Source organism: Pleurodeles waltl, chromosome 7 (genome assembly GCF_031143425.1).
Source record: "Pleurodeles waltl isolate 20211129_DDA chromosome 7, aPleWal1.hap1.20221129, whole genome shotgun sequence".
Classification (NCBI taxonomy): domain Eukaryota; kingdom Metazoa; phylum Chordata; class Amphibia; order Caudata; family Salamandridae; genus Pleurodeles; species Pleurodeles waltl.
Window position 1 is genome coordinate 123,305,899 of NC_090446.1, and position 24,072 is coordinate 123,329,970.

At 45.3% G+C, this 24,072-nt stretch overlaps 1 protein-coding gene across 2 annotated transcripts in view; it reads left to right on the forward strand.

Moving 5' to 3' along the window:
• ZNF512B (zinc finger protein 512B) overlaps positions 1–21,768 on the forward strand; it is a 282,920-nt gene extending 261,152 nt beyond the window's left edge. For both annotated transcript variants that reach the window (XM_069243246.1, XM_069243247.1), the window contains 2 exons: positions 20,557–20,655; positions 20,939–21,768. In XM_069243246.1, the coding sequence (XP_069099347.1) occupies positions 20,557–20,655; positions 20,939–21,244 (405 nt within the window). In that variant the 3' untranslated portion in view covers positions 21,245–21,768. The remainder of the gene's footprint in view (positions 1–20,556; positions 20,656–20,938) is intronic.
• The last annotated feature ends 2,304 nt before the right edge of the window (positions 21,769–24,072 follow it).

The following is a 24,072-nucleotide window of genomic DNA, read 5'->3' on the forward strand; positions in this document are numbered from 1 at the left end:
CTACCTCACCCTCTGCGGGGAAAAACAATCGAAGATGGAGTCGACGCCCATGCGCAATGGAGACAAAAGGAGGAGTCACTCGGTCCCGTGACTCGAAAGACTTCTTCGAAGAAAAACAACTTGTAACACTCCGGCCCAACACCAGATGGCGAGCTATGCAAAACATGCGAATCTACAGCGACTGATGCCACGAACAGATGTACACTGGGTAAGTGACATTTTCATTCGCTCACAGTCATACATATTGGCAATCGTGTAATTATCTATGTAACAGGGAGTGGTTACACACAATACTTCAAACAGGTGCAAGCGCTTGCTCGCTCGACCTAAAAAGTGATTCTAATCAGGGAGAGGACAATAGTAGGAAGCAGAAATAAGAGACTGAAGAAGTGAGAAAGAACAGAGTCCACCCTATTGGATTAGTACAGATGAAAAGAGAACAAAAGGGAATCTAAATGAACAGAACGAACCCCACAATAAGTAGTTTTCTAAAATGTAAAACATTAGTACAAATATCCTGGGGCAAAGATGTGTCACAGTATTATAGGGAACGTTGCTTACCTGTGCCAGTTGTTCTCCAGCTAAAGTATCCTCAGTAAATTCGTAACGTATAGAGCATAGATCCTCATAATCGGCTCCACCCCCTTCACCTGAGATGACTCCTGGTGGCCAACTGCCCTAGGAAACACCCCCACCGACCACATACGCAACCTGGGCATCATACTAGACTCCACGCCCTCCATGACCCACCAGGTCAGCGGCATCTCATCGTCTTGGTTCCACAGCCTGCACCTAGTTCGGAAGATTTTCACATGTATCTCCACCGAGATAAGAGGGATGATCACCCCTGTGCTTGTCAGTAGCAAACTAGACTACGGCAAGGCACCCTACGCAGGCATCACAAAGACGCTTTGAAACAAGACTACAGAGAATCCAAAACGCTACAGCCAGACTCATCCTGGACATCCACAGCCACATCGCCGCCCACCTCAGAGACTTGCACTGGCTCTGGGTCGGCAAACACATCACTTACAAGCTACTGACACACCTACAAGGCACTGCAAGGACTAGCCTACCTCAACCACCGCCTGACCTTCTACACCCCCACCAGTCAGCTCTGATCCTCCTAACTCGCCCTCACCGCCATCCACATAATCGGGAAGAGCACAGCTGGAGACAGATCCTTCTCTTATCTCGCAGCCCAGACATGGAACATGCTCCCATCAACCTCAGACAGACCACCTCGTAAAAGCAGTTCAAAGAGGATCTCAAGACCTGGCTTTTCAAATGTGAGCAGCACTCCCGCAACAGCACCTTGAGACTCCACAGGTGATAAGTCGCACTTTACTAGTGATAGATTGTTTGGTTCGCACTAGTTACCCTCACTGGAGAACTAAGGGGGTGATTCTGACCCCGGCGGTTCCTTACCGCCGGGGCCAGGGTTGGCGGGAGCACCGCCAACAGGCTGGCGGTGCCCCGCAGGGCATTCTGACCGCGGCGGTTCAGCCGCGGTCAGAAGAGGAAAACCGGCGGTCTCCCGCTGGTTTTCCGCTGCCCTGGGAATCCCCCATTGCGGCGCAGCTTGCTGCGCCGCCATGGGGGATTCTGACAGCCCATACCGCCATCCTGTTCCTGGCGGTTCTCCCGCCGGGAACAGGATGGCGGTATGGGTTGTCGTGGGGCCCCTGGGGGCCCCTGCAGTGCCCATGCCAATGGCATGGGCACTGCAGGGGCCCCCGTAAGAGGGCCCCACTTTGTATTTCAGTGTCTGCATTGCAGACTCTGAAATACGCGACGGGTGCCACTGCACCCGTCTCACCTTCCCACTCCGCCGGCTCAATTCTGAGCCGGCGTCCTAGTGGGAAGGGTTTTTGCACTGGGCTGGCGGGCGGCCTTTTGGCGGTCGCCCGCCAGCCCAGTGCAAAAGCCAAAATACCCTCAGCGGTCTTGCGACCGCGGAGCGGTATTTTGGAGGGGGGAAGTCTGGCGGGCGGCCTCCGCCGCCCGCCAGACTTAGAATGACCCCCTAATTGTTCAATAATTAACCTTTTCTTCTGCAGCATGGTGTCTTTCTCAGATTCATAACTTTTCTAAATAGATTCCAAAGCAGTGCTGCACCCCAAATGGGGAAGAAGATGTGACATCTTCCCAAGTTAAATTTAAGGGCAAAAAAATAGATACAGAAAGAGTTCAGGATGCAGCATCATATCCCCCAACAGGGAGATTAGATACAGGTTACTCTTGAGGATGGCTCAGTAATCCAGGTGGCAGCATGCAAAAGTAAAAGATGCTTAAAAATGTGTAAAATTATGTCAAATGGGCAAGAATAGGATTTGTGCCATCAGCACTAGTCATGCTCCATTTTAAAGGCACGGCGGCTGCCTTCTTGTCAAAGTATGCCTTATGAGCGAGAAAGAAAGTGGAATAGCAATCAAGGTTTGCAAACGGAGCAGAAACTACATAATATTTAAAGCCCGGATTTCATCTTCTACTAGGTCTAGGACGCCAGTTTTGAGCAGAGGTACTCCCCCCAAATCCCCCCCAGAATCCCACAGACATATGATGGCAGACGAACTTTGATCAGGCCAGCATGAGTTTGGTCATGGCTCAGACCCTGCACACGGAAAACTGATAAACGAAGAGCTTGGTAGATTACTGCCCTGGTAGCACAAGAGCAAGTTGGCCTGCTGGGTGTTAAGTGTGTTACACTTCTATCATCATCCCCCAATGGTGTCCAGCACTTTTCTTTAGATCCTGGAGACCATTACTCTTTCTAGTTCACAAGAAGTGGCACCCTACTGCCCTTCTAGAAGCTTCTCCCAGAACCTTCAATTTCATTGCACACCGCAACTTAGGAATCATCCTTGACTCCTCCCTATCAGTGACCCGACAGGTAAACTGTTGCCTCTGCCTGCTGGCACACACTGCAAACTCCAGATGATCTTCAGATGGATCCCAGCAGACTGTCACAGGACAGCACCCCATGCCTTAATCACGAGCACACTCGACTACGGCAATGCCCTCTACGCGGCACCTCAACTCGTAACATCAAAAAACGTCAACTCATCCAGATTGTTGACACCAAACTCATTCTGCACCTCCCTCGCCGAGAACACATCTCTCAACACCTGAGGACCCTCCACTGGCTACCGGTCAAGAAGCAAATCACCTTCAAGCTTCTCACCCACACGTACAAGTCCATACACAACACAGGACCAGCTTACCTGAACCACCGTGTCTCCTTCCACACCCCGCCAGATCCCTCCGCTCCGCCCAGATGGTCCTGGCCACTGTCCCATGCATCTGCAAAACCACCGCTGGAGGACGATCGTTCACCTACACTGCAGCGAAGAGCTGGAACAACCTCCCCCTGCACCTCAGACAAAGCCCTTGCTCACCATCTTCAGGAAGAACCTCAAGCCGTGGCTTTTCGGATGAGGCCCCTCCCCTCTCCCCCAGCACCTTGAGACCATCACGGGTGAGTAGCCGTGCTTTACAAATACTGATTGATTGATTGATTGATTGATTGTTATTATTACTAGAGAATTAAACTTCAGGGTAGAAAATGGACAGTGGTGAAATGAGACTTATTATGTTCCTGTTGGTGTGCCAAGAATGTTGTTGATTTAACTTTTTAAACGGCTGTCTTTAAGAAATAAAAGAGCATGTTTCCTATAGATATGTATACACACCAAAAAAAGGGGATGGGAGGAAATAAATTCCCTTGTCCGCCCTCCCAGCTCACTAAATCAATATCACACCAAGGTCTAGAGAAACCTGTACATGCCTCCAATATAAAACCTCTGTCTGTAATTCAGGCACACCTAGGGTGTTGAAAATTTGCCCTCACCCACGTATCGCATTCAGAATGTTTTTTACACGATTTTAAAGAGCAAGCAAGAAAATCGATGAGGGCAATCCTCATCATCGACTTTATCTGGAGTGAAGATTAAAATTATGAAAACTCCAGCCACAGTCCCGCCAGAATCACCTAAACTGGATACAAAGTATAAGACCACAGACGACTCTCCAGCCTGTTTAACAGGGCGCCCAAATCCGGATTCGGTCATATCACAGGCTGCCCAAAAACGCTCTAAGAATCCGTATACACCCATTTCTGCCCCGCCAGACAAGGAAGGCAGACGTCTAGACAACATAGGCAAGACATTTTCATTCATGGCTGCCATTATTGTGCGTGCTGCCAACACCCTGGCTTTCCTAGGTTGCTATGACAGTCAAATGTGGTCTGACGTAAATGCTTTTATTGATCTCATTCCCAAGGACAAATAACCAGAGGCCCGAAAGATATTACAGGAAGGGGAGCGCACATCAGCTGAAATAATTGACTGCGCCTTGGACATAGCTTCCGCGGGTTTCCAACAGTTAGCAGGAGCAGCGGTGTTGCGCCTCCAAGGATGGCTAAAGGCGCCCTTTTTCAGGCCTGAAGTACAATCCAGAATACTGGACATGGACTATGATGGCGAAACCCTGTTTGGGAAACACATAGATGACGCTCTACTAGCCATCAAGACAGATACAGAAGCTGCTCGCTCTTTGGGTACTTTACAGTACACAAAGCAGCCCTTTTGGGGAGCCCGAGGTAGGTGTTTCTCATTGTTTCGAGACACCTACCATAGGCAATACCAACAGTCACAGTACTGCCCTGCTTACCAAGTCTTATCGACAGCCATCTACAGCAGCCTACATCAGGCAAGGTGGAAGGCGAAAACAGACCTCACAAACCTGGGAACAAAGTCGTAAACAATGATCCTCATCGGGCGCTGGCTGCAATTCTTTGCTTTCCACAATCCAATCCAGTGGGGGCAAACATCTCAAATATAGCAACAGAATTGGGAAAGAATAACATCAGACAAATGGGTGGTGGATATAGTGGCTCAAGGTCATACGCTAGAATTTGTACAGAAACCACCAAACCATCCTCCTGGGAAGTCGCATTCACTTCATCTTCACCTGCTAAAGCAAGAAGTATTTCAAATGCTCTCCAAGGGTGTGATAGAAGAGGTCCCTGTTCACCAGGGAGGCCTGGGGTTTTATTCCCGTTTTTTCTCGTAAGAAAAAAGTCAGGGGAATGGAGACCGATCCAAGACCTCAGACAACTAAACAAATTTCTGAGGAAACAATCCTACCATATGATTATCCTGTCCGATATCCTTCACCTGCTCAACAGTGGAGATTACATGACATAGTTGGATCTTCAAGGTGCATATTTCCACAACCCCATACACTCCAAGCAACACAAATACCTTTGTTTCACCGTAGCCAGTGCCCATTATCAGATCAAGGTTCTCTCATTTGGACTAAATTCAGCGCCAATAATCTTCACAAAGTGTCTTGCGCCTGTGGCAGCTAATCTCCGCAACAAAGGCTTTCAAATATTCCTGTATTTATACGATTGTCTAATAGAGGCACCAACCCCACAGCAGGCCTACAAAGCCACCAATGCTTGCCTAGCCTTATTTCACAATTTGGGTCTGACAGTAAACCACAACAAATTACCTACTCGTCCAACATGCAAGATGTTTTTTGGGGGGGCAGAACTCGACACAGACAAGAACAAGGCTTATCTTTCAAAGGAAACACAACAAAAAGTATCCAACATGACCGCCACGATCTCAAAAAGAAAGTCCGTTTCAGTGAGAACATTCAAGTCGCTTCTAGGGATGATTTCTTCATCAATTAATTTGGTTCATCTGGCAAGACTGAAAATTAGGCCACTACAAGAGGAATTACAACTGCAGTGGATCCAATCTCAAGGATCCTTCGAGGATTTAGTCAATATTACACCAAAGAATGGTGGAAGCCCTACTGTGGTGGTCCCAAATCAGCCATATCTCGCAAGGATTGAGCTTCATAACTCCAATCACAGATTTCATAATAACAGCAGATGCTTCCCTGGAAGGCTAGGGAGGTCATTTGCAAGACATGTGCATTCAGGGAAAATGGTCTGACTCTCACAAGAAAATGCACATAAATCTGTTAGACCTAAAAGCGATATTTCTAACTCTGAAAGCATTCCTCCCTCGGATCTCAGGATCCTCAGTGTTGATCCGTACAAACAACACAACAACCATGTACTACATCAACAAACAGGGAGGAACACGATCTCTGTCTCTCTCTCGAGAGAAGCCCAATCTCTCTGGGAATGACTCACTCTCCACAAGATTTCTCTGAGAGCGGAACACGTTCCGGGTGTCAACAACGTCCTGGTGGATTCTCTTAGCAGGACGGATGACAGTTGCCACGAATGGGAGCTCGATCAGGAGGAAGTAGACAAGATCTTTCAATGCTGGGGGCGGCCAACCTTAGATCTCTTTGCCACCAACGAGAACACCAAATGCCAATTTTACGCCAGTCGATACCCACTCCCAGCGTCATGGGGGAATGCTTCATGGATGCCATGGTCCAAGATATTTGCATACGCTTTTCCCCCCTTCCCAGTAATACCTAGACTTCTCAAGAAGATGAAATCAGAGGGTTGCAAGCTCATACTCATAGCACCCAAGTGGCCCAGACAGTATTGGTACACAGAGCTAATTCTCTAGTTGGTGGCCAAGCCATTACGACTTCCCAGCAACCACAACCTTCTAACAAAGAGACATGGTCAGATATGCATGGCTCCTGAGTTCCATGAGTTCCAGGGCATGAACATTGATGAAGAATGCAAAGTAATTCTGTCCAGAGCGAGAGCTGACAGTACAAACAATACTTACAGACTCAAGTGGCAAAGGTTTTGCCTCTGGTGCCAACAAAACAATGTACATCCGTTAAAGGTTCTACCAGAGCAAATTATATCATACCTCATTGCTCTTTCCAAAACTGGGTGCGGACATGCCTCAGTTAAGGTTCACCTGGCAGCTATATCATCATACAGACGCTCTGCAAATGCACCCTCCCTTTGGTCATCCAGGCTCATAAAACAATTTATGAAAGGTCTGTTTCGTACTTTTCCTCCTGTGCGACCACCGCCTCCTCAGTGGCATCTAAACATTGTCCTTTTGCAAAGCTCCGTTCAAGCCCATACACAGAGCGTATCTGAAGTATCTCACATTGGAGGTGGCAACCCTCCTTGCACTTACATCCGCTAGGAGAGTCAGTGATGTACAGGCCTTTTACCACCAAGGAACCCTATCTCACTTTCTCAAACGACTTTGTTCTTCTCAGAACAAATCCAAGATGTATTCCTAAGGTGCCTTCATCTTTTCACTTAAACGAACCAGTGATACTGAGAACTTTCTTCCCGAATCCATCAACTGTGGCCGAAAGAACTCTCCACACACTGGATATCAAACAATGCTTGAAATTCTACCTTCAGCGTACAAAACAACTCCTTAAGACAGATCAACTACTATTCTCTTATAGCCAAGGTCGTCAGGGTGCAGGAGTTACTAAAGCAACCATAGCCTGATGGATTGCATCCACCATTCAGTATTTGTCATACGAAGGCTGGAAAACCACTAACCAGCCAACCTAAAGCACACTCTACAAGAGCAGTTTAGACATCGGTTGCTCTCTTTCAAGGCATCGCCTTAGACAAGATATGTCAATCTGCGACGTGGAAGACTACATATTCTTTCACACTGCATTATTGTTTGGAATCAACACAACGAACCAATTCAGTCGTGGGACAGGCGGTCCTAAGTCATTTATATCACTAAGCTGAGCCTCTTTGAGTGTATATGTCTAATTCGATATACACTTGCTTTTACACCTGCGCAATTATTGTTTGACTATGTATTAATAAATATGTATAGAAATGTATGTATGTAATTATATGTTCGATGGCATCTGTTGCTGCAGATACACATGTTGTGCATAGTCCGCCATCTGGTGTTGGGTCGGAGTGTTACAAGTTGTTTTTCTTCGAAGAAGTCTTTCGAGTCACGAGACCGAGGGACTCCTCCTCCTCTTTGCTTCCATTGCGCATGGGCGTCGGCTCCATCTTAGATTGTTTTTTTTCCGCCTTCGGGTTCGGACGTGTTCCTTTTCGCTCTGGGTTTCGGGACGGAAAGATAGTCAAAACTTCGGAAAACTACGTCGGTATTGTTTCGCTCGGGATCGGGATAGTTAGAATCGACACCGAATCGTGAAGAGCTCCGGTAGCCCTTCGGGGTAATTTCGATCCCCCGTCGGGGCCTGGTCGGCCCGACCGCGTGTAACATCGACACCGATGGAACGGACCCCGTTCCGATTCTGTCCTAAATGCCACAATAAATATCCATATACGGACCAACATTTGGTCTGTAACTTGTGCCTGTCACCCGAGCACAAAGAAGAAACTTGTGAGGCCTGTCGTGCGTTCCGGTCCCGAAAAACGCTCCGTGACCGTCGAGCCAGAAGATTACAGATGGCGTCCACGCCGACAGAACACCGAGAGTTCGAGGAACAAGGAGAAGAGGAGGAAGCCTTCTCCATCCATGAATCGGACTCGGAGGAATTCGACGTCGATGAAACTGTGAGTAAGACGTCGAAAAGCACACAGCACAAGAAAACAGACAAGGCCCAGGGGACGCCACTGCCAACTGGCCATGGCTCAACCCATAAAGGTGACCGTCCATCGGCACCGAAAAAGGCCGAACTGGTGCCCAGAATGTCCGACTCGGGTCGAGACACAGGCACGCAACATTCTCGGGACCGAGACACTGTTGCCGAAAAAGATCGACGCCGAGAAAGCGGAGCCGACGCTGCTCGACGCAGAGACAGCGGCACCGAGGATGATCAACGCCGAGAAGGCTCGACTCCGAAAAAGAAGAGATTCGCCTCGGAGCCGAAAACAAAAAAAGACACAGTTTCGGTGCCAAAACAACCAGCAACCGAACCCACTACCGGCTCATATTCAGAGGAACAATCATTGTCCTCTCAAATGCGTAAACACAGGTTTGAAGAGGAGTTACAGACTACTGATGTAGACCATACACAAAAGAGGATCTTCATCCAGAGTGGAACAGGGAAGATTAGCACTCTTCCACCAATCAGGAGAAAAAGGAGACTAGAGTTCCAAACTGAACAACTAACACCACAAGCAAAGGTGGCAAAGAAAGCAACTCCGCCACCCTCTCCTCCACCTGTAACTCAGATCTCACCGGCACAAACTCCGTCACATTCACCGGCTCACACCACCATGAGCCAAGATGACCAAGATGCTTGGGACCTATACGACGCCTCAGTGTCAGACAATAGTCCAGAGTCATACCCTACCAAGCCCTCACCACCTGAGGACAGCACAGCGTATGCGCAGGTGGTAGCTAGGGCAGCAGAATTCCACAACGTGTCGTTACACACAGAACCTGTCGAGGATGACTTCCTTTTTAACACCCTCTCCTCCACCCATAGCAACTACCAAAGCCTGCCTATGCTTCCAGGAATGCTAAGGCACGCGAAGCAAATCTTCAAAGACCCTGTCAAGAGTAGAGCGATCACTCCGAGGGTAGAGAAAAAATATAAAGCACCTCCCACAGACCCTGCTTTTATTACCTCTCAACTGCCACCAGACTCAGTCGTGGTAGGAGCAGCTCGCAAAAGAGCCAATTCACACACATCGGGCGATGCACCACCCCCGGATAAGGAAAGCCGGAAATTCGGCGCAGCTGGGAAAAGAGTCGATGTACAAGCTGCAAGCCAGTGGCGCATCGCAAACTCTCAGGCGCTCCTAGCGCGTTATGACAGAGCCCATTGGGACAAGATGCAGCATCTCATCGAGCATCTACCCAAAGAATTTCAAAAGAGGGCAAAACAGGTGGTTGAGGAGGGACAAAACATCTCCAATAACCAAATACGCTCCTCTATGGATGCAGCGGACACAGCTGCAAGGACAATAAACACTGCAGTAACCATCAGGAGGCACGCATGGTTACGCACGTCTGGCTTTAAACCAGAGATACAGCAAGCAGTACTCAATATGCCGTTCAACGAACAACAATTGTTCGGACCAGAGGTTGACACGGCGATTGAAAAGCTGAAAAAGGACACTGACACTGCCAAGGCCATGGGCGCGCTCTACTCCCCGCAAAGCAGAGGCACTTTCGGCACCTTCCGTAAAACAACCTTTAGAGGGGGGTTTCGAGGTCAGGCCACACAAGCCAGCACCTCACAATCAACACCGTCTACCTACCAGGGACAGTACCAAAGGGGAGGTTTTTGGGGCCAGTACAGAGGGGGACAATTCCCGAGAAACCGGGGAAAATTTCAAAGCCCCAAAACCCCAACAACCAAACAGTGACTTACAAGTCACTCAACCCCTCCACATAACACCAGTGGGGGGAAGACTAAGTCAGTTTTATCAATCATGGGGGATATAACAACAGACACTTGGGTCTTAGCAATTATCCAACATGGTTATTGCATAGAATTTCTACAAATCCCTCCAAATATCCCACCAAAAACACAAAAGATGTCACAACAGCATTTAGACCTCCTGGAAATAGAAGTTCAAGCACTACTGCAAAAAGAAGCAATAGAACTGGTACCATGTACAGAAATAAACACAGAAGTCTATTCACTGTACTTTCTAATACCCAAAAAGGACAAAACACTGAGGCCAATCTTAGATCTCAGAATACTAAACACCTACATCAAATCAGACCACTTTCACATGGCCACGCTACAGGAGGTGTTACCACTGCTAAAGCAACAAGATTACATGACAACCTTAGATCTCAAAGACGCGTATTTCCACATACTGATACACCCTTCGCACAGGAAATACCTAAGGTTTGTATTCAACGGAATACACTATCAATTCAAAGTCTTGCCGTTCGGTATAACGACCGCACCAAGAGTATTTACCAAATGCCTAGCAGTAGTAGCCGCACACATCAGAAGGCAGCAAATACACGTATTCCTGTATCTAGACGATTGGCTAATCAAGACCAACTCGCTAACAAAGTGTTCACAACACACAGAGTATGTCATACAAACCCTCTACAAACTCGGGTTCTCCCTCAACTACAAAAAATCACACATTGTGCCGTGCAAAATACAGCACTACTTAGGAGCGGTAATCAACACAACAAAAGGATTAGCCACTCCGAGTCCACAAAGGGTTCAACATTTTCACAAGGTCATACAGGCCATGTATCCAACACTAAAAATACAGGCAAAAGTGGTTTTAAAACTCCTAGGCATGATGTCCTCATGCATAGCCATTGTCCCAAACGCAAGACTGCACATGAGGCCCTTACAACAGTGCCTAGCATCACAATGGTCACATGCACAGGGTCACCTCCTAGATCTGGTGTTGATCGACCGCCAAACATACCTCTCGCTTCTATGGTGGAACAGTGCAAATTTAAACAAAGGGCGGCCGTTCCAAGACCCAGTGCCACAATACGTAATAACAACAGATGCTTCCATGACAGGGTGGGGAGCACACCTCGATCACCACAGCATCCAAGGACAATGGGACGTACATCAAACAAAACTGCATATAAATCACCTCGAATTACTAGCAGTATTCCTGGCATTATAAGCATTTCAACCCATCATAACCCACAAATACGTTCTTGTCAAAACAGACAACATGACAACAATGTATTACCTAAACAAGCAAGGGGGAACACACTCGACACAGCTATGTCTCCTAGCACAAAAGATATGGCAATGGGCAATTCACAACCACATTCGCCTAATAGCACAGTTTATTCCAGGGATCCAAAATCAACTAGCAGACAATCTCTCTCGAGATCACCAACAGGTCCACGAATGGGAGATTCACCCCCAAATCCTAAACACTTACTTCAAACTTTGGGGGACACCGCAAATAGACCTATTTGCAACAAAAGAGAATGCAAAATGCCAAAACTTCGCATCCAGATACCCACACAGACAGTCTCAAGGCAATGCCCTATGGATGAACTGGTCAGGGAAATTTGCATACACTTTTCCCCCTCTCCCTCTCCTTCCATATCTAGTAAACAAATTGAGTCAAAACAAACTCAAACTCATATTAATAGCACCAACATGGGCAAGACAACCTTGGTACACAACACTACTAGACCTATCAGTAGTATCACACGTCAAGTTACCCAACAGGCCAGATCTGTTAACACAACACAAACAGCAGATCAGGCATCCAAACCCAGCATCGCTCAATCTAGCAATCTGGCTCCTGAAATCCTAGAATTCGGACATTTAAACCTCACTCAAGAATGTATGGAAGTCATAAAACAAGCTAGAAGACCATCCACTAGACACTGCTATGCAAGCAAATGGAAAAGGTTTGTTTGCTACTGCCATAATAATCAAGTTCATCCATTACACGCATCCCCAAAAGATGTAGTGGGATACTTACTACACTTACAAAAGTCAAATCTAGCCTTCTCTTCCAAAATACACCTTGCAGCAATATCTGCATACCTGCAGATTACCCACTCAACTTCACTGTTTAGGATACCCGTCATTAAAGCATTTATGGAGGGCCTAAGAAGAATAATACCACCAAGAACGCCACCTGTTCCTTCATGGAACCTTAACATCGTCTTGACAAGACTCATGGGACCACCTTTTGAACCCATGCATTCTTGCGAAATACAATTCTTAACCTGGAAAGTTGCATTTCTCATTGCCATCACATCTCTAAGAAGAGTAAGTGAAATTCAGGCGTCTACAATACAAGAACCTTTTATCCAAATACACAAAAATAAGGTTGTACTAAGAACCAATCCTAAATTCCTACCAAAGGTTATTTCACCGTTCCACTTAAATCAAACGGTAGAGTTACCAGTGTTCTTCCCACAGCCAGACTCAGTAGCTGAAAGGGCACTACATACATTAGATGTCAAAAGAGCACTAATGTACTACATCGACAGAACAAAGGAGGTTAGGAATACAAAACAACTGTTTATTGCATTTCAAAAACCTCATACAGGAAACCCAATATCAAAACAAGGTATAGCCAGATGGATAGTTAAGTGCATCCAAACCTGCTATCTTAAAGCAAAGAGACAACTGCCCATTACACCAAGGGCACACTCAACCAGAAAAAAAGGCGCTACCATGGCATTCCTAGGAAATATTCCAATGCACGAAATATGTAAGGCAGCCACATGGTCCACGCCTCACACATTTACTAAACACTACTGTGTAGACGTGCTATCCGCACAACAAGCCACAGTAGGTCAAGCTGTACTGAGAACTTTGTTTCAGACTACTTCCACTCCTACAGGCTGAGCCACCGCTTTTGGGGAGATAACTGCTTACTAGTCTATGCACAACATGTGTATCTGCAGCAACAGATGCCATCGAATTGAAAATGTCACTTACCCAGTGTACATCTGTTCGTGGCATTGGTCGCTGCAGATTCACATGTGCCCACCCGCCTCCCCGGGAGCCTGTAGCCGTTGGAAGTTATCTTCAACATTTGTACATTTGTATATATATATATTACTTAACCTTAATTTGTACATACTTATTCATTCCATTGCATGGGCACTATTACTAACACACACAACTCCTACCTCACCCTCTGCGGGGAAAACAATCTAAGATGGAGCCGACGCCCATGCGCAATGGAAGCAAAGAGGAGGAGTCCCTCGGTCTCGTGACTCGAAAGACTTCTTCGAAGAAAAACAACTTGTAACACTCCGACCCAACACCAGATGGCGGACTATGCACAACATGTGAATCTGCAGCGACCAATGCCACGAACAGATGTACACTGGGTAAGTGACATTTTCAATATATATATATATATATATATATATATATATATATATATATATATATATACACATATATATATATATATATATGTTCGATGGCATGTGTAGCTGCAGATACACATGCTGTGCATTATCCTGCCATCTAGTGTTGGGCTCGGAGTGTTACAAGTTGTTTTTCTTCGAAGAAGTCTTTTCGAGTCACGAGACCGAGGGTTCGGACGTGTTCCTCTTCGCTCTGTATTTCGAATCGGGAAAGTTAGCTAATTATCGAAAATTCGACTGTATTGTTCGCACTCGGTACCGGTTTAGTGTTAGTACATCAACACCGATAGCAGAAGCGCTCCGGTGGCCCTTCGGGGCTTCCACTCTTCAGCGGGGCCTGGTCGGCCCGACCGCGTCCATCGTCGAAACTCATGGACCGGACCCCCTTCCGCTTCTGCCCGAATTGCCACGCCAAGTATCCTTATACAGACCAACACTTGGTCTGTAATCTGTGTCTATCACCGGAACACAGGAAGGATACTTACGAGGCCTGTCAGGCATTTCGATCGAAAAAGACCCTACGCGATCGAAGAGGCAGAAGACTACAGATGGCATCGACACCGACAGAACAGATCGACGTTGAGGAGGAGGAAAGAATCTCCATACAAGAATCGGACTCGGACAACTCCGAAAAGTGAGCTACCGACGACACAGCTGAAAACTGTGAGTAAAACTGCCCCGTCCAAGACTCACTCCAAAATCATAAAGGCCAAGGGGATGCCACTGCCAACAGGCCATGGCTTAACCCGAAAACACGGTGACCAACCATCGGCACCGAAAAAGGCCACACAACAGCCGAAGACATCCGACTCTGGTCAAGATACGGGCTCCGAACCATCTCGGCACCGAGAGTTCGACACACCCAAGGTGAAAAAGGCTACCTCGGAGCTGAAAAAGATTGTTCTGAAACCTTTGGTATCGAAAAAGGCAGCCTCTGAGCCGAAAATAGGCTCCTACACAGAAGAGCAGGACTTTCCAGCCAAATGCAAGAGCATAGATTTGAGCAGGAATTAAGTATGGGAGAACCAGACCATACTCAAGGGAGGCTGCACATTCAGAAAGAGACTGGTAAAATACAAACTCTTCCTCCAATTAAAATAAAAAGAAAGCTCGCATTTCAGGAGTCGGAAATGCAGCCAAAGGCAAAGGTGGCAAGAGACAAAACACCACCACCAAGGTTTTTGCCACAGCCTTCTCCACTGCATTCACCACATCTGTCCCCGGTAACAACACCCCCAATGCAGTCACCAACACACACGGGGATGACACAGGATGACCCGGATGCATGGAACTTATATGATGCACCTGTCTCCGACAACAGTCCCAATTGTTACCCTGCAAGGCCGTCACCTCCAGAGGACAGCACTGCATATATGCAGGTATTATCAAGGGCAGCTACTTTCCATAATGTAGCAATGCATGCGGAGCCAATAGAAGATGATTTCTTATTTAACACCTTGGCATCCACCCACAGTTCTTATCAAAGTTTGCCAATGCTCCCAGGCATGCTTAAGCACGCAAAACAGGTGTTCCAGGACCCAGTGAAAGGCAGAGCTATCACACCTAGGGTGGAGAAAAAACATAAACCTCCCCCAACGGACCCTGTGTTTATAACACAGCAACTGACACCAGATTCGGTAGTCGTGGGAGCGGCAAGAAAGAGGGCAAACTCCCAATCATCAGGGGACGCACCACCGCCTGACAAGGAAAGTCGGAGATTCGACGCAGCTGGCAAGCGTGTGGCATCACAAGCAGCCAATCAATGGCGAATTGCAAATTTGCAAGCCCTACTTGCACACTACGACAGGGCACACTGGGACGAGATGCAAGACATCATACAGCACTTGCCCAAGGAACACCAAAAACGTGCCCAGCAAGTAGTTGAAGAAGGACAGGCCATATCTAACAATCAGATAAGGTCTGCATTAGACTCTGCAGACACAGCAGCACGGACTGTCAACTCGGCTGTAACCATTCACAGACATGCATGGCTGCGGAGTTCTGGATTCAAACTAGAAATTCAACAGGCGGTATTAAATATGCCGTTTAACCAACAACAGTTGTTTGGGCCAGAAGTCGATACTACCATTGAAAAAATGAAAAAAGACACGGACACGGCCAAAGCCATAGGTGCGCTTTATTCCCCACAAGTCAGAGGCACCTTTAGGAAACCACACTTTAGAGAGGGGTTTCGGCAACAAACATCTGAACCTTCCACCTCCCAAACCAGACCCACCTATCAATCACAATACCAGTGGGGGGTTTCGTGGTTCCTATAGAGGACGATTCCCAAAAGGAAGGGGAAAATTCCAACCCGCCAAAACAAGCCCTGGCAAGCAGTGACTTCAATGTCACAACACCCCAACACTTGTCACCAGTGGGGGGGAGGCTAACCACATACTACCAAAACAGGACACATATTACCACAGACACATGGGTCCTATCAATTATCCAACATGGTTATTGCATAGAATTCACAACATTCCCTCCAGATGTGCCACCAAAAACGCACAGACTGTCTCAACAACACTTAGACCTATTACACATAGAGGTCCAAGCACTGCTACAAAAACAAGCAATAGAGCTCGTACCCAATCACCAAAAAGGAACAGGCGTCTACTCACTATATTTCCTCATTCCAAAAAAGGACAAAACGTTAAGACCTATCTTAGATCTCAGAACACTGAATCTCTTCATCAGATCAGATCATTTCCACATGGCAACACTTCAAGACGTAGTTCCCTTACTAAAAAAGGAGGAATTCATGTCAACACTGGATCTCAAGGATGCGTATTTCCACATACGCATCCATCCTTCTCACAGAAAATACCTAAGGTTTGTAATGCAAGGCAAACACTATCAATTCAAAGTGCTACCGTTCGGGATAACAACAGCCCCCAGAGTATTCTCAAAATGCCTAACAGTAGTAGCCGCTCACATAAGGAGACAGCACATGCACGTATTCCCATATTTGGATGACTGGCTAATAAAAGCCAACACTCAACAACAATGTCAATTTCACACGCAATACGTCATAGAAACTCTACACAAACTAGGGTTTTCTATAAATTACCAAAAATCACATCTTCAACCAGCCCAAATACAACAATACTTGGGAGCAACACCCAACACACAAAGAGCAATTGCCACTCCAAGTCCACAAAGAGTCCAATCGTTCCAAAATGTAAGATCAAGCATACAACCAAACCAACACTACACAGTAAGGTTTGTAATGAAACTACTAGGCATGATGTCCTCATGCATAGCCATTGTCCCAAACGCAAAACTACACATGCAGCCCTTACAACAGTGCCTAGCAAAACAATGGACGCAAGCACAGGGTCAACTTCAAGATCTAGTGTTGATAGACTGCCAAACACACCTCTCGCTTCAATGGTGGAACCCTATAAATTTAAACAAAGGGCGGCCATTCCAAGACCCAGTGCCTCAAGCTATTATCACAACAGATGCTTCCATGGTTGGGTGGGGAGCACACACAGCATACAAGGTCAATGGGACAATCAACAAAAGCTACTTCATTTAAATCACTTGGAACTGCTAGCGGTATTTCTAACATTAAAAGCGTTTCAACCACTAGTAGCCCACAAACACATTCTTATCAAGACAGACAACATGACAACAATGTACTATCTCAACAAACAAGGGGGGACACACTCGTCACAACTGTGCCACTTAGCACAAAGGATTTGGCATTGGGCAATTCACAACCACATGCGCCTAATAGCACAATACATACCAGGCATTCAGAATCAGTTAGCCGACAATCTCAGTCGATATCACCAGCAAACTCACGAATGAGAAATACATCCCTAGATCCTACAGGATCACTTCCACCGCTGGGGAACACCAAGCATAGACCTATTCGCAACAAAAGAAAACGCAAAATGGCAAAACTTTGCGTCCAGGTACCTGCACCCTCAGTCCAAGGGCAATGCTCTATGGATCTGCTGGTCAGGGAAATTTGCTTACGCTTTTCTCCCGCTCATTCCTTATCTGGTCAACAAACTGAGTCAAAACAAACTCAAACTAATACTCATAGCACCAACCTGGGCTCGCCAGCTGTGGTACACAACACTGTTGGACTTATCAGTAGTACCCCACATCAAACTACCAAACAGACCAGATCTGTTAACACAACACAAACAACAGATCAGACACCCGAATCCAGCATTGTTCAATCTAGCAATCTGGCTCCTGAAGTCTTTGAATTCGGACATTTAAATCTTTCACAAGAGTGTATGGAGGTCATTAAACAAGCAAGAAAACCTACAACAAGACATTGTTATGCAAACAAATGGAAAAGATTTGTTTGCTACTGTCACACTAATCAAATTATGCCACTAAATGCCTCCACACAAGACATTTAAAGTTATTTATTATACTTACAAAAGGCTAATCTAGCTTTCTCTTCCATTAAAATCCATTTTACTGCAAGATCTGCCTATCTGCAGATTACGCATACAACATCACTTTTTAGAATCCCAGTTATTAAAGCATTTATGGAAGGACTAAAAAAAATCATACCCCAAGGACACCACCAGTACCTTCGTGGAACCTTAATATTGTATTAACACGACTCATGGGCCCACCATTCGAACCCATGCATTCTTGTCAAATTCAATTCCAGACTTGGAAAGTAGCCTTTCTAATAGCCATCACATCACTTAGAAGAGTGAGCGAAATACAAGCATTTACTATTCAAGAACCCTTTATACAAATACATAAACATAAAGTGGTTCTCAACACAAATCCAAAATTCTTACCAAAGGTCATATCACCATTCCATCTAAACCAGACTGTGGAACTCCCAGTCTTCTTTCCACAACCAGACTCAGTGGCTAAAAGGGCCTTGCATATATTAGACATAAAAAGAGCACTAATGTATTACATTGACAGAACGAAACTATTTCGTAAAACAAAACAATTGTTTGTAGCTTTCCAAAAACCTCATGCAGGTAACCCTATATCCAAACAAGGCATTGCCAGATGGATTGTTAAATGCATTCAAACCTGTTATCTTAAAGCAAAAAGAGAATTACCCATTACACCAAGAGCTCATTCCACTAGAAAGAAAGGCGCCACAATGGCTTTTCTTGGGAATATACCAATGACAGATATTTGTAAGGCAGCCACCTGGTCTACGCCTCATACATTTACTAAGAATTATTGTGTAGACGTGTTAGCAACACAACAAGCCACAGGAGGACAGGCTGTATTAAGAACATTATTTCAGACAACTTCAACTCCTACAGGCTAACCACCGCTTTTGGGGAGATTACTGCTTTGTAGTCTATGCACAGCATGTGTATCTGCAGCTACACATGCCACCGAACGGAAAATGTCACTTACCCAGTGTACATCTGTTCGTGGCATGAGACGCTGTAGATTCACATGCGCCCTCCCACCTCCCCGGGAGCCTGTAGCCGTTATTAGTTGAATGAAAATTGTAAATTTGTAAATAAATATTATTTTAATACACATTATGTACATACGTACCTACTCCATTGCATGGGCACATCTAGTATACTCACAACTCCTACCTCACCCTCTGCGGGGAAAACAATCTAAGATGGAGTCGACGCCCATGCGCAATGGAGCCGAAAGGGAGGAGTCCCTCGATCTCGTGACTCGAAAAGACTTCTTCGAAGAAAAACAACTTGTAACACTCCGAGCCCAACACTAGATGGCAGGATAATGCACAGCATGTGAATCTGCAGCGTCTCATGCCACAAACAGATGCACACTGGGTAAGTGACATTTTCCATATATAGCCGAAATGCTCGTACCCACCATCCACTACGGGCATAACAGGTATTGTGAGAACTTCTGGCTATTCAGATTAAGCATGTGAATTTATGAAAGATCCAATACTGTATAAGAAAACAAGTGTAACTACAGTTATCCAGTATTGGTATCTTTCATAAATTCACATGCGACCCACCCTCCTCCCCCTTGAGTCTCATTTCCTTTTTTCAGTACATACTCTTCACTCTGGTGCTAGAAAATGTGAGGGAAAGAGCCTCTTTTGGGAATATTCTAGAGGGTGCTGGCGCCTGATTGTTCATAAGTCAAGTTTGGTTCTTTTTTTTTTTTACAAAAGGACATGGATAGGCTATTGAGTTTGCTAGCATTATAGCCTAGGGATATTTTTACTTACTGCTTTTTTAGGATACCGAGGGACTCGCACTTCGACGACGGAGATGATTCAAGCATGTGAATTTATGAAAGATACCAATACTGGATAATTGTAGTTACAGGTAAGCAACTTGTTTTCTTCTGGTGCCAGTACACTTACAAAGGAAGACTTATGTAGTATTCATTTATTTATTGGGCATTCCCATGAGTGTGAACTAGTAGAAACGTAAGGATATTTTCTTACCTCTCCATAGTGATATTTCTGTTAAATTGTATTCTATGTTCCCTCCAGTCACTTCCTCTTTCTGTGCCCTCAAACATGTGTGGGAAGAAACGGCAAAGGTATGGAAGGTGGCAGATGCCTATGGTATTGTATCTTGTGATCCGTTGTTGCCTGGCCCCTATACCATCCAATGATTTTTTGAGCAAAGGGGAACCAATTTCTACTGGTGAAAAAAGCCAGCTCAGTGAGTAACTATTATAGGGACTTGGGGCCAGATGTAGCAAGCAGTTTTGCCCATTCTGTGTTGATGGGAAAATGTGTTCGTACATATGGCCCTTAATCACCCGTCTGAATGAAAAGAGATAGGATAGTCTGAGTCAAATTTGATAGTTTTTAAAGCCTTTCATTTAATATGTATTATATTTCATCTGCGCTGATTCTAATGTATTTTGCTCACAGGGAGAACTGTCGATTGGGAAATATCGCTGCCTTCTATGTTTCAAAGAATTTAGTTCAGAAAGTGGAGTAAAGTATCATATACTAAAGACCCACTCTCAGGTGAGAATTCAAAATGTCCATTCTTAACATGTTCATCTTTACATGAGGTCAAGTGGAGTTGTTTTTGAGGTGCAAACTGGACTCGTCATTGAGATACAAGTGCTGCATATCCAGAAGAAGGGTGTGTTTGCAGTTTCCATTCCTAAAACACTAATTGTAACACTGACACATGAAGTCAGGGGTGGTTTTCAGTCCGCTGCAAGACACTTCCTACCGTGGACATGCCATGTTTGCAATGTGAAGAAGAATCCTTATTTAGATGTTTTTATTTCTTCTTTTGCAGAATTGGTTTCGAACATCCATAGGAGCTGTGTCCACAAGAAAGTACCAAGAACCTGACTCCAAAATTAAAGAGAGACAGAAAAGCACGCCAGGGAAAAAGCGTGGAAGGAAACCCAAGCAGAGGCTCCTGCTAAACTTTCCAGGACACGGACAAGAAAGTGTTGCAGCAAAGACTAATCATCATAAAAGTGTCAATGCCACAAGCTGGGAAGTAAGCAACAGCCGGAGCTCTGAGAGTAGGGAGAAAATCAACATGCCTTTTGGCATCAGAAGAGGATTAGGGACCAGCAAGCTGCCCGAAAAATGATTGTTGTAAATGACTGTGAATGTACTTAGTTTACAAATGCTCCGGCTCCTTAACGGGGGTAGCGCAGTCTGCTGAAGCCTGCACCATCCTCTCCCACTTTCTCATATTACTCTTTTAACTGCAGTACCGAAGCAAGAACCTCTGTAGAGTTAAATAATGTCCAAGCACAAAATGCCGAACATATGCACTTGTCCTGCACTCAGAACACAAGTTACACAGCTATACATGTAAAATACACATACTACATGTGCAGACAACGAATATGCAGTACCTACACATATATTACAACTATGTGCACTCTAGCATAGCCATACTATTCAGATTTGTCTGTTATGCGCACACATGAATATTTAGACAACCCACGAGGCACAGGAGAGTGCGGTGTTAGAGAGCGAGGCATTGCTAGAATGGACAGAACACTGTTGTGAGGAGTAATGTGCCCTGGGAAAGAAAGTGGAAGGGCCTAAGGCACACAGAGGCATGGCAAGAAGCGTTATCCCATCAGTCCCAGGAGCATAACAAGTCCTATAAGGTTATTAATATATTCCCCAGCCCCCATCCTCTGTGTTATAATGTTTTTTATTTTTTTATTTGAATGTGATGGCCAAGCTATCTTAGAGAGTAGTCTACCTGTGACTCCGTGGCCAAGGTGAGACATTAAACTAGGATCTTTTTTGTGTTTATAACTATTAATTGACCCTCAATTGATGAATGCTATAGGAATATTGTGTGTTATACATTCCTTGTCCAGGAAAAGTGACATATACACACACCTTCATTCCAGGACTAACTTTGCTACTTGCCCTACCACTTTTAATTTGTTCCTTAGCGGAATCATCTAAGGGAGTCTTACCTTTGTCGCAAAACCTATTGTTCTAGAATAGCAGATTGGAAAATGGCGACACGCTGCGCTTCTTGCTTGAGCCATATGGTCCACAATGATGCAATTGGACTTTAGTGAAGCATGTTGCAATGCCACCTTGAAGGCTACATGTCATGTGACTTTTGTTGAGCAATGCATCCTTTACTGTTTTTCATGGGACTTCTTTATTGGGCATGCTAGCTGCCTTACTTGCAGGATCCACATCTGTACATCTAGTCATCGGTTGAATAATCAAAACTTATAGGTTGACATGCAACGATGCCTTCCTCTTTTCCCCTCTTCACCCAAGTAGAATGCACGTAGGTTGAGTTTCTTGAGTTGGTTGGCCTTACGTTATATAAACAGTTCACTTGTAAGCAGGATGAGCATTCTCAATCCAGAGCTGTTCCCCTTCTTGGTGTGTATCGCAATGCAAATGTGGAGAACACTAACCGTCTTGAACATACAGTTCCAGGTTCCCCATTTAGGCCAGCCTGATACTGCTTAGGTGGAGACTACAGGCTTGAGCTCCTTACCCGTACTGATGGAACCAAGGATGCTCCGGCAGTTCGTGGCACTCTGCTGGTTTTCTTAAGGATTGGAGCAGCAGTGTTGTAATGATGTACTAGCACCTTCCACTACTGCAAGTATGGCTTCAAAGAACCACTGATGCAGGTAAGTGCGTTATTCTTTCTTGTCCTTGGCCAACTCCTTATTACCAGAAATATTTTAGGTTTGGACAAGATTGAAATAAATAGATGCAAATCTCCCTCTAAGTGTTGCTCTTTATTAGTAAGAGCATTGTTAAATAGGTAGTGGTGAAGATTAACTTTCTCAGCAAGTAAGGCATATTACAATGTGGAAATACTACTCCTCTCCTCCTAGTGTTGAGGCTCAAACCACATCATCTCACATCATCCAAAACTGCAGTTTTAGTACCCTTGACAACGATTCACTCTAGTATCATCTCTGAAGTATTATGAGGACTTAGACACCTCATCTTACTTTCAGTGTGACCATGGGCCTTTGCAAACACTTGAGATGATGTTGGCAGCTACAGATGTCCAGGATGTGGTAGTTGTCAGAATTCACAACTTCTCTGCTGCATCTTAGAGGTAACCATGAAAATCTCCTTTATAAATGAGTTGGCTTATGGTTCAAGTTAACATGCCAACATATCTGCGCTACAGTCTCTTATTTCTCCAGGAAGCAACTGGACAATAGATTTGTGAGAGCAATAATAAACTTCTGATTACACTATGCTATATCCGTGTAACAGAGTCTGCCACAGAACAGGAAAAAAGGCGAGGCTTGCATACCTTCAGAATATGGTTACAATATCCAAAATCCATATTACAAAATCTTGCACTGCCACGCATACGTCTGCTGATTGACACGTATCCATCAAGTGGAAGCCCTTAGACCGAAAACCCTCTATGGATTGGCAATTCTTTATTATTAATGTGGAATAATGTGGTATTTCCCTACACTCAAACTCCAGCTCTTAGTGCCAAGACAACATCTTAAAGACTTCTGCTTCGAGTCTGATATCACCAAGGCCAACTTCCAGGCCGCACAATGTTTTCCATCTTCTGATGGCTGAGACAAATATTTTGAATGATTGAAGTCTCTTAAAGGTGCTTGCTTAAGAGTGGTATTTCCAACCCTCTTCCTCTCTGTCTAAAGTGCTCCCAGTAACTACACATGTAAAGCATTCATTCTACATAAATCTTGCCATTTCCTTAAATAGTGCTGAAGTTTACAGTGCACCAGGTGTGCCCTCCTGATTAATACAAGTAGTCAGTTTTATAGGTATACTAAGTATTGGTGTACTTACTGTTTTCAAGTCCCTCAAGACAGATACAAGTTTTAGCTGCCGTGGGATCCCTGCATTGAAATGCTAGTTTTGGGGTCAAGTAGGAAATGTTTTGATCCCTGCAGGTATGTGCAGAGAACTATTGTCACC